The 12,230-nt window shown below is 43.2% G+C and overlaps 1 protein-coding gene across 2 annotated transcripts in view; it reads left to right on the top strand.

Annotated features, from left to right (window-relative positions):
* LOC147880268 (uncharacterized) overlaps window positions 1-12,230 on the top strand; it is a 139,715-nt gene that overhangs the window by 110,969 nt on the left and 16,516 nt on the right. For both annotated transcript variants that reach the window (XM_087370532.1, XM_087370531.1), the window contains one exon: window positions 1,476-1,542. In XM_087370532.1, the coding sequence (XP_087226658.1) occupies window positions 1,476-1,542 (67 nt within the window). The remainder of the gene's footprint in view (window positions 1-1,475; window positions 1,543-12,230) is intronic.

Consider the following 12,230-nt stretch of genomic DNA (forward strand, 5'->3'; position numbering starts at 1 on the left):
CCATAGAATAGAGGAGACATCTCCAATATCTGCTGACGATATGAGGCATCCAAAAAGTGCACTTCATAAAAACCCCGAGAAGCAAAGTATACTCCTTCAACAAAACAACCTCCCAACAAAGCCTGAACCCACTGAGCCACATCATTTGCAGATGGTAACTTTCCAGGGAAGAAAATGATAACTGCTTGCTGAGAGAACTTCCGGAGAGGAGTAACCAATGAGGGCAGCTTCAGCTTGTACTTAAGGGCCGGGGGAGGTTTGGCCCACTCCTTCCGGCTGTGGTGAAATTCATCCTTGAGCATATCGAAAACATAGTGAGCATCTTCAGAAGCTGAGGTAGAGAATTCAAATTGCTGTCTTTTAGGGTCTCGGGACAAGTCCTTCCGAGAGTAGCTTTTAATATGGTCCTCCATGAAGGTGAGCAGGGCAGAATTGATGAAGCAAGAAAGGGCAGCAGGGTTTATGCACAGTTATGGACGGGTGATACACAATAATGGGGAAGAAAGCAGATGGCAAGAGGGAGTGGTTGGCAGCAGCTAAAACAAGCGAGCAAGAGCAGGGCAAACACCAACGGGCTGTACGGAGAAATCAGCAGAAACAGTACGGAAAAGACTGGGCTGTACGGAAAAGTTGACAGAACGCTGAAGACTGCAGTGGTACGGAAAGACTGACGGTGACGTACTTGCACACAAAAGAAGCAGAGAGCGGAGAAGGCATGCAGGCCTGCACTCAGGTCTGCACAGGGATGGCGAATTTGCCGTAGGCCTTGGTATGGTTGTACGGAGACCGTACAGCCACCGTACGAGCGTACGGACGGAGGGGGGGGCCTTGCGTGAAGGACTTGGCGGGGCGCTCAGCGACCTCTCTTTTCTCTCTCTCTCTCTCTCTCTCTCTCTCTCTCTCTCTCTCTCTCTCACACACACACACACACACACACATGCACGCACATTTTGGAATCATTAAGCCTTTTCATCAGAACCGCATCCTGATTCATTTGTGATAATAACGATCGAGCAATCATAAAACATCATTTATGATGCTCCTTCATGCTTTAGTAAAAAATACTTATATATGAAATGTTTTGGTTGAAAAAGCTCACCATAAAATCACACCTGTCGTTATTTGTTTAAATTTGAAACACGTTGAAGTAGAGATACCTCGTTGTGTGCAACACTTTTGTAAAGTCATGTCTCTCGCAACATCGATTGTTGTGTTTGTCTTCTTGAGTCAGACTTTCCCTTTGCCACACATGGAATACATTTATTTTCTTAGTTTTATTCTTGTGTTGCTTTCTAGATGAGAATACATTTTTGGGGTTGCAATCTATATAGGGTGTCATTGATAGTAATCTCAAATCCCTTTTTTGTGTTGTTTGCTTTGTCGTATGATATGTAATCTACATTGGATTTTGATGCACGGATTCTGGCTTCTTGAACAAATATTTATGTGTTTTATTTTGTATAATGATTTTTCAGCTCAATCATGGCGGTCGTCTCATGTTTTATTGGTGCCCACTATGGTCATGCATTAGTGCAGTTTAAGGTTAGTACAATGATGTTGGTTTCAAGAAATTGTTCCTTGTGGATATCGTCTATGTTTATTGGAATGATTTTATTGTATGCGAACTTGGAGTATTCAAACTTCATCTTCAGAAGTGAACACGGAAAAAGAGGCTTTACGCAAGGATCCATATCCGAAGGACTTGAACAAAGGAACTTAATTAGGGGCGATCACAATTATTTGCTTCGAGGAAATATGTAACAAGATGCTGCCAATGGCTCAATAGGGTCTGAGTCTAGTGTATTGAGGGGGTGTGCAAACCATGAAGCATGCCTTGGGAGGACCAACAGTTGGAGTGCATTGGTGCCATTATCCCAATGGTCTGTACTAGTACTGAAAATCTAAATAGAGTAATAGAATTATCAGCTACTTTTGTAGGCTTTAGGATGAATTGAATGTGTATTAGAGTGTCGAATTGCATTTATAACTGCTTGTAATCGCGTAGGTTACAAGACACATTTGGCCTATTGTTGCTCCCTCCTACCTATTGCCATTCTTGTTTCTTCCCACTAGCCTCTTGTTTCTGTCCCTCCTTGCCTCCCTTCATCCTCTTTCACTCCACTTCACCCTATACAGTCTAATCCCGCCCCATTGCCACTCTACATGTATGGCAGCGTGCATTTGCCTGTACAAACTGTGGGAGGGCGCATATAGACCCGCACCTATCTTGCCCACCCTCTGTCTTTGTTCACCCTCTTTTTGCCTGCTTTGACTCAACTCGCACCACTCCTCATGCTCTCTTGTGAATAGACATTGCTTGATGTCCCGGGTAAGACCTTCACCTGTCCAGTCAAATATCTGTCACTTTACTGTACAAAGATTCTGCAGAGGACAGCTTCCACTCAGTAGTGCACCGAAAGTATGATCAAGATAGCCACCCAGCTCTATCCTATAAGAAGCCATCCCAACTTCATTGTAAGGGCCAAGGCAGAGTCTGCGTCCAAGAGCTTGTAATCCTTCAATTGTCTTCTGCAATATACTTTCAGTCTCCTTGCTTCCTTGCTCCCAGTTTCCTTCAAATTTTCTTACTGCTACTGCACGTCACATGGAACTAGGTTATTGGTTCAATTTAGTTGACTTTGCCATGTGTCACATAGGCATGCATCCCACGTACTCTAGGGATGCTCCTAAAAAGGAAAGAAAGCTAGCTTATTAATGTCTTCAAAAGACGGAAGGTTCTATGAGATTGAAAAAACCCAGATACAATGAGCTAAATGTGTGGAGCCTCTAAGCAGGCATTTGCACTCAAGATAAATGCAAACATATACATAAACACTAGTATAGTGTCTAAGCCCACGAAGGGGATGGAAACTATGGTGTGGCATCACTATGCTGGTTCTTTGTATGCTGTCGTCACAGGAACTGAGTCCACCGGGCAGATGAGAATGGATAAGAGGTCTTGACAGAGAGGCTCTGTAGTGAATGGTGTTGGAGTGGCTTGAAACCCATGATAGAGTGTTGACGTTGGTGAGTATGCATGGTTGAGTGTGGTCTGCTAGCCGTTGCTTTGTGTCAAACAATTGCGACTATCATACTCATCGACTGTGCCCTTTGTTTCATGAGCATGGAGGAAAGATTCCCAAGCGTGATTTGAACATCAACACGTTGACTGCTCTGTTGTATATCTTGCTTTGAGCCTCAACTGCACCATCTCCTTCGGGGCCCGCTGGTCTATGTTGTCCAACTCGAAAAACTCAATGACCACACTTTGGGTATAGTCTAGTTGAGCATCCTAATCTTGTCTGTCGTATCTCTCGCTCTAAACCTCGGCTACGCCATCTCCCTAGGGCCTGTTGAACTGTGCTATCCAACCGGGAAAACTCAGTGATCACACTTTGAGTGCAGTCTGGTGGAGCACCCTAATCTCGTGACTCGTCTACGTTTCTAGAGCAGTTGTCTCTGTATTGTACAGCCTCATGAATTGAGGTCGTCAAAAGTCTTTGATCCGATTGAGACAAGAGGCTAGAAAGAGGTCCGAATGCATCTCTATAAAGACAATGGTGACAACCTGGGATCTCATAGTACGCGTTTGAAAGCAAAGTAATCCTTTGACTCAATCTCCTGTAGATCACATAGAGTGCATATACAGCCCTCTCTAAGCATGCCCTCATCCCGTTCAATCTCAATGTGTAGTCAGTGTCAAGAAACACCGAACAGCCCTACCAAAATCCTCAAAGAGTGGGGGAGATTATCAGTCTGTAGCTTGGTTGGTCGATGAATCCCTCCCCTGATATCTGTAAGCGGTGATCTGTGAAACAAGCTACAATATCAAGAACACAAAGGATCAATGAAACATTTAGCCGATGTAACTACTTGATTGAGAATTAGGAGGGTAGCTTCAACAACGTCCTCAAGAAGATAAGGTTGAGACAGTGCTTTGCCACCACAAAAGCAATAGTAAAAATCTCTGCATACCTATCTGAACACACAGTGCAGAGCACATCAATGATAGCACGTTCAAATGATTCGTGCAACAAAACTTTGAAGAGAACACAAAAAAGGACAAACGGTAGGTAATGCAAGCAATTAACAAACATGTGATTTCAAAATTAGAGCAAAGGCCAATTGTGTAGGCTAGGGCAAGCAATGGAAGCTCAAAGAATGAAGCAATGGGAGCAAAAATGCTGTAATGAATTGCTGCAATCAATGAATGAGTACAAGATACACCCAATATAACAAAACCCTAGGACAGGGTGTCCTAACCGGGCTAAGTGTCCTAACTGGTACATGTACTAACTGTACGAAGTATCCTAACTGCCTATGACTAGGCCTACAAGGCACATACCAAGGAATGAAAGGCACCTATGGATAGCCAATAGAATGGCCTACAAACCCCCCTCCATGGTATGGGCTGAAGTATCCTCGACACTTGCCAAAATACTTGAATAATTAATGTCATGGTTGCACATGTTCATCCTGTAGGGATATAGCAACCTATGACTGTACAGAGCATAACAAATCAAGTCACAAAAGGTGCTAAGTTTAAAGCTAGCCGGAAAGCTTCAAACTTAGGTCGAGGAAGAGCCTTCGTAAAAAGATATGCCGAGTTGTCTTTAGATTGGGTCTGGTATGGCATAAATAGATCAAACAACCAACTTCTTGCTGATAGAGGGTGGCATCACATGCACCACTGCCATCCTCAAATGAGAAGTGAAAACAAGGCTCTAATGGTGTGGATATTGGTTTGCAATCCGTAAACTAAAAACGCTGCAAAAGCTATCCAATATACTTGGATTGTGACATCAAAATAACCCCCTCATTGCTAGCAAATTGAATGCCCAGATAATAATGCAGAATACCAAGATTAGACATAGCAAATGTCTTTTGCAAGTCAAGCTTACAAGGTAAAATTTGCTCATCATGTGTCCCAGTCACAACAAGCATGTCACCCACATAGAGTACCAAAATCAGCAAATCTGTCACATTGTTACGGATGAAAGGGTAGCCTTTATAGGGCTGTTCTGAAATCCAAGACTAAGAAAATGAGCATGTATCTTGGAATACCAAGCCTGGGGTGCCTGCTTCAATCCATAGAGGGCTTTCTTTAAGCGGCATACCTTCCTTTCAGAACCTTCAATCTCAAAGCCAGGAGGTTGGGTAGCATAGACTTCCTCCAGCAAGTGCCCATGAAGAAATGACCTGCCTCATAAGGTGTGATGGTTTTCAATGCCTTAGTGGGACATCTGCTAAATATAATTGGCACACATAACGGCATCCAACCACAATTTGTTACCTTTCAATGGCCATCTCCACCATGACTAATCTATTCTTTCTCTCAACCACGGGATTCTGCTGAGGAGTGTAAGGCACAATGTATTGATGATGTATGCCACATGAAGCCAAAAAATCAGCAAATTCCTTTGACATATATTCACCCCCCTTGTCTGTATTTATGTGGGTAATTTTCAGCTCGCTTTCATTCTCTACCAAGGCAATGAAATGTCTGAAACATGCAAAAACTTCAGATTTGGATTTCAAGGCAAAATTCCAAGTATATCTAGTGAAGTCATCAATTAAGGTGACAAAATAGTAAAATCCCCCAAGAGTTGTTACCTACATGTGTTTACAAACATCACTATGAATCAAATATAGCTTGCAAGATGCACCAACTCTCCCATCCTTTGGAAATGCAAAACGGTGCATTTTTCCAAGCAAGCATGCTTCACAGACATGCTTTGAAGGCATGCATTTTATGAAGATCAACAACCATACCATCCTTATGTAACTTCACCAGAGTCCCAAAGTTGAGGTGTCCAAACCTCTCATGGCACAAATGAGTATCTGCCATGGTAGAAGCACCAACAGCATAGGCATCTGCATATGCAAATCCAGCATCATCTAAGCATCTATCATATGCATCAAGTTTGTAGAGCCCTCTGGTCAATGTGCCACCATGGTAAAGGCATGTGTAGCATCATAGACCGCACACCTAACACCATCAACGAAAACACATTTTGTTGTTCATCTTTGAGAAATTGAGAGGTCCTAGTGCCCGACACAATTGGTCTCTGGTCTGCAAGCACTTCCTTTGTCTCCGACTAACTGCACGGAGGTATGCAATGTTTCTCGAAGCCGAGATGATGCCTTTCCTCATCAGAAAGCTGAGAAGGCTGTTACCCGTCACTTGCAAGTAGGAAGACAAGTTGAGATGCTCTTGATATCCACAAGTAGCTACGGCTGAAATGGATATGAGGTTTTTGCGGATGCCTGGTACATAAAGTACATTGTCTGGAGTGACTAGACCACCAGAAATAGAAGTAATGGCAACTTGCCCAATGCCTTTCACTGTATAAGATGCATTATTGGCACATGTAATGGTTCCCCCTCTAAATAACTTCCGGCAGGAAGTAATGTGCTTGCTAGCACCACTATCAGAGAACCAGGCATCAGAAACATCAAAAACTGTCATGGAATATCAGGATTACATTGACAAGTAACAAGAAAATCTCAATGTTGGTCATGTGCAAAATTAGTTGACTCATGCTGGTCATCTGGACTAGGAGTACCAGAAACTGCAAGACCAAACTCCTTTTCAGATGCAATTCTCTTCCTGCACTCAGAGATATCATGCCTAGGTTTCATGAAATAGTGACATCTCTTTTTATTCTTCTTCTCCGCAAAAGAAGATGCATCATGGGAGTGACCAGCATGTGTATGAGGGGGCTTACCAGTCGAAACCTTGCCTTTGCCCTTGTTTATATGATGTGCAGCAAAGGCTTGATCACTAGCCATAGAGGCATTTCTATTTGCACGGCTTTGTTCCTCTTGTAGTAAGAGGGAAACCAGCTGGTTGAAGGAATAATTGCCACATGCAACCAACCTCAAAGTAGTAGCAAAGGCCTAGTAGGAGTTAAGCAACCCATCAAGGGTCATAGAAACAACCTAAGAATCAGGTAGTACTTCATCAATGTTGGCCAACTACTCTTTCAAATCCTTCACAATAGTAAGACATGCATCCATGTTGCCACCCTCTTCAAGCTTTAAATCCTTCAACTGCTTGCGGAGATAGGCAACCCTCGTCTCATTCCGCACTTGATATAAGGATGCAAGCTGATCCCATGCTTGCTTAGGTGTCTTGCATGACTGGATATGAGGGATAATGACTCTTTTCACTGAAAGAGCAATCAAGGCATGTGCTTTGGCATCACGTCCATCCCACTGAATCTGCTCCTGAGTAGGAGGCAAAGTACCTATAGTGGAAGATGCAGCTGCACCAAAATTAGCATTAGACCCATCACCAGATGAGCCTGAGGCAGTAGCAGATGTACTAGAGGCATTATCAGAAGCAGCAAGTCGAGCAGGTCTAACCTCAATGACATGCCCCATCATATATGCCCACATGGGATAATTTGTGCCATCAAGTTTGTCCTCGGTTTCAACCATCCCAAACAAATCATCCTTATTGCCAGCCATAGTACTGAAATGCAAGGCAAAAGCACCAAAACGATCACGTTTTTTTTTTGTTCGCAAATGAGAGGAGGGAAATCTCTCTAAACCAAATGAGAGGAGGGCAATCTCTCTAAGCCAAAAGGCAAATTTCTGCTCAAGCTTCAAAGCTTTTCACTGCAATTGCATGGCTGTCACAAGGTGTACCTGCTGCAAAAATATTCCTAAAAGGCAACATGAGGCCTTCCAAGGCAACACAGGTCTTTTCCACAATGCTAATGAAGCAAAGAAAGGACTGTTTTGCTGAAAAGAAAATGAATCAATGCAATAGGGGCTTAGCAAGCAATGTAAACAAAAAATGCAGTAAGGAAATGCTCCAAATGCAAGCATAGTTTTTTCCATACGTTACCATATGCATACGTCATACGAGTATAGAAGTATGATTGGAGTATGGTTCAGCCCCTGGGGCTGAAACATATGTGACCCTAATTTCACCCAAAAAATTTCAGAAAAATATAGATTGATCATTGTACACATTAAATTGACATAGAGGTATCAAACTTCCAGCTTGAAACTTGAAACTTGTATCAATTTTAAAGTCATCACTCATGAGTCGTGATTTATCATTCATGAAAGACTCCACCCTCCAGAGACCGTAGTCATCTGAATTCTAGATTTTGATACATAGTGTTAAATGATGGAATCATAGATCATAGATCAATCATCAATACTACACCAAAACATCATGATGAAAGGAAGTAGGTACTAGTAACTACACCAAAACATGAAAGGAAAAACATCATAAAGAAAAGGCTGCCAGTGAGCCCGGAAATAAAGCATGCATGACAATTCACAACCGATGAGGCTCAAGCCTCAAGCTGCATCTTGATCCTCATCCTCTTGCTCATCATCATCATCATCATCATTTGCATCAATGCCCGCACCCTCCTCCTCATCGTCCTCCTCCTCCTCATCACTATCATCCTCATCTGGAACTCCAAAAGACTAGAGCTGCTTGAAGCTGCAGCAACATCCATCGTTCCTGTAAGTGTAACAATAGGGGCTGCAATGTCTTCGCCCTCTATATCTGCTTGCCTTGCTAGTAGCCTATCATCATCCTTCTCCTTGTTGATCATTTCTAGGGTCACTTCTATCTTCTCAAATCCCCTTTATGGATGTATACTAATTTCTCGGTATTCTTTGGAAGCAGCCTATTCCTTCTTTTAGTATGGATAAGAGAGAATGTGCTCCAATTCCTCTCACAAGGAGAAGCACATGTGCCTTGCGAGAGCACTCGAAGAGCTAACCACTGCAAATTTGGTATGTGAGCCCCGAATGTCTCCCACCATTTCACCCCTTGGTGGATTCTCTTTTCATCCTTTGCAATCGCACGAGCAAATGTACATGACATGGATTTGTAAATATCCAACTCATCGCATAAGGTGCCTTGGCTGTCAACATCATACTTGGTGTACTGCTCTATGACATCCATCCACCCATCGTGCACCTCCTTGTCACCATCTGTATTTTTCTATCTCCAAATAGGATGGGGAACAAAAGCTGCCACATGCAATGGAGAATGCATCATATCCCACTTGTCAACACACAAGGCTCTAACATTAGCCAGCTTTGAGGAGTCAATCCCATCAATAGTTGTCATCTTCTCGACCATCTGATCAGTGAGCTCATATACAAGTCCCATGGTAGCCCCTTCCCTATTAGCCAAGCGAAGGATCTTCAAAATAGGTGCACAAAGCTTCACAATGAGTCTTGCATCTTGCCAAAATGAAGCACCCAATATAATAGAGAACACCTACTGTGCTTTCATAGTGTGTGACACCTTCTTCTTGCAATACTCATCAGTGACAACCATGCGGCGCAATCCATTGTATACCCTCTCATCCAACAAGTTTGCTAACATGATAGACATGTAAGCAAACCGTGTTTGTGTTGGCTTCACCAATTCCTTCTTGCTGAATTTTCTATACATTGCTAACACGGTGTGTTTCCGAGTAACAAATATCACAATCATGTTAGCATGTACCAACACTGGCTTCACCCATGCAAGCTTTCCAATGTCCTCAAACAAGAGGTCAAGGCAATTGAAGGATCAAATGAGAGAGAGAGAGTGCAAATAGGAAAACGTCGCACAAGTCTTTGCCGTCACGTCAAACTTGGATAATGGGAAAAAGAAGTATAAGGTACAAGTACCTAGACCTAGGACTAAGTGTCCTAGGTGTCACATAGGACTAAGTGTCCTATGTGGCCTAAAAGGCACTAACACTACAAGTGCCTATATTTATGCCTACAAGGCACATACCATGGCCTATAGGGCATCACTAGAACCACCAGAAGATGGCCTACGAACCCCCCTCTATGGGATGGGCTGAAGTACTCTAGAAACGTCTCAGAATACCTGGTATTTTCTGGTCATGGTGGCACATGTTCATCCAAAAGGATATAGCCACCTATGAATGTACAAGGGATGTCAGATCATGTAACAAAGGGAACCAAGTGTAAAGCTTGTCGAAAGACTTCGAACTTGAGACGAGGAAGTGCCTTTGTAAATATATCTGCTATGAACTCTATGTCTCCTATTGACAACTGCTCCCGAACATAATGATAATGAACTTCAATATACTTGGTACGCGCATGAAACACTGGGTTACGTGCAATGGCCAAAGCACTCTGGCTATCACTGTAGACAATAGTGGAGGATGTCTGGCGAATACCAAGATCTATAAGTAACTGTCGAAGCCAAACACACTCTACTGTAGCGGTGAAAGCTGCCTTGTACTCAGCCTCACAACTAGATGTGGCAACTGTTGGTTGCTTCTTGCTGAGCCGAGAGATACATGAATTGCCAAGCAAAAAACAATTGCCAGTATGTGACACTCTGGTGTCGGAACATCATGCATGGTAAGTGAACCCTGATCACCATAGAAGAGGGCTAAATCCTGAGTGCCTCTGAGATATCTAAAGACTCTCTTCACTGCCTGCCAATGCTGTGAACTGGGCATGTGCATGAATCTGCTGAGCTGAGATACTGCATACTGTAAGTCAGGTCTGGTGTGACATAAATAAATAAGGCATGCAACAACCTGCTGATAAAGAGTGATATCACATGGTGGGCTCCCATCATGAGCTGAGAATTTGAAGCCAGGGTCCACTAGAGTAGAGATTGGCTTGCAATCCTCAAACTGAAAACGATCAAGGAGCTGTCCAATATACTTGAACTGAGACATCATGATACCCCCCTCAACATGAGCAAACTGAATGCCCAAATAATAGTGGAGCTGTCCCATGTCTGACATTTCAAAAAACTGCTGCAAATCAGCCTTGAAAGCTGCAATTTGCTGAGTCTCTGGGCCCGTGATGAGCATATCATCCACCTATAAAATCAGCACTAAAAAATCAGATCCACTCCCACGGTTATAAAGAGTGGGTTCTGTGGGACTATTCTGAAAACCAAGGGATAGTAAGTGTGCATGAATTTTGGCATACCATGCCCTGGGTGCCTGCTTCAAACCATAAAGGGCTTTTCTAAGCCGGCATACCTTATTTTCAGAATTAACAACCTCAAAGCTAGGAGGTTGTGAGACATAGATTTCTTCCGGCAGATCCCCATGAAGAAAAGCAGTTTTGATGTCAAGCTAGTGCACTTGCTAATGATGATGGGTTGCAATGGCAATGACACATCTAATGGTAGTAATCCTAGATGTGGGAGCAAATGTCTCCTCAAAGTCAATGCCTTGTTGTTGGGCATACACTTTTGCAACAAGACGGGCTTTGTATCGATCTATGCTGCGTTCAGATTTCCTTTTTAATTTGTAGACCCACCGGGTTCCAATGGCATGCTTGCCGGGAGGGAGATCTTCTCCCATGTGTCGTTTTTAGCAATGGAATGTAACTCAGTTCTCATTGCATCCATCCACTCTTTGCTGTCAAAGGCATCTTTATGGCACAGAGGCTCTTCATTGCAAACTGCAGCAAGGAGTGCAAACTCAAGAAAGTGACCATGCTGTATATTCCCTGATCTTGTTTGGGCAGCAAAAGGCTGATCTTGTTTGCTGTCCCTCAATGTATCAAGAAGCCATCTGGGAACTTGCCTTTGCTGTCTATTGACAGCTCTTTCTTCAATGACTGCATCATGAATAGTGGGATCATTTTGTGCTGGAAGAGAAACCTGCAAATCAGCATGGGGTAGTGGCTGATTATTGCTTGATGGAGGGCCTGCAGGAGGCTCATGTTGCTGGTCAAAGTCCTCTTCTGAGGATGGCAGAGGTAACCAAGATTCAAAGGCATCAAACATGTCAACATCTGGCTTAGCTTTGCAGTCCACAAGAGGAGAAGCTGAATGTTCAGCAAAGATTACATCTCTACTGACAATAATCTTCCCAGTATTTGGTTGATATAACCGATACCCTTTGCTCTCGTGGCTGTAACCAATAAATATGCATTTGATGGCCTTGCCATCAAGCTTATGTCTCAGCTGAGATAATACATGAACATATTCAAGAGACCCAAAAACTCTCATGTGTGAAAGTGAAGGCTTCCTGCCTTTCCATGCTTCATAAGGTGTAACAGTCTTCAATGGCCATGCAGGTGATCTATTCAGCACATAGTTGGCACACATTACTGCATCAAGCCAAATTTTATTGGGCAAAGACTTGGCCTTAAGCATGCATCTGGCCATCTCCATTGTGGACATGTTTTCCTTTCAGAAACAGGATTCTGCTGAGGAGTGTAAGGAGTAGTACATGAGTGAATAATTCCCCGTGAAG

This window comes from Dipteris shenzhenensis, chromosome 32 (assembly GCF_047967505.1).
Source record: "Dipteris shenzhenensis isolate YYH24624 ecotype China chromosome 32, Dip_SZ_1.0, whole genome shotgun sequence".
In the NCBI taxonomy this organism is placed as follows: Eukaryota; Viridiplantae; Streptophyta; class Polypodiopsida; order Gleicheniales; family Dipteridaceae; genus Dipteris; species Dipteris shenzhenensis.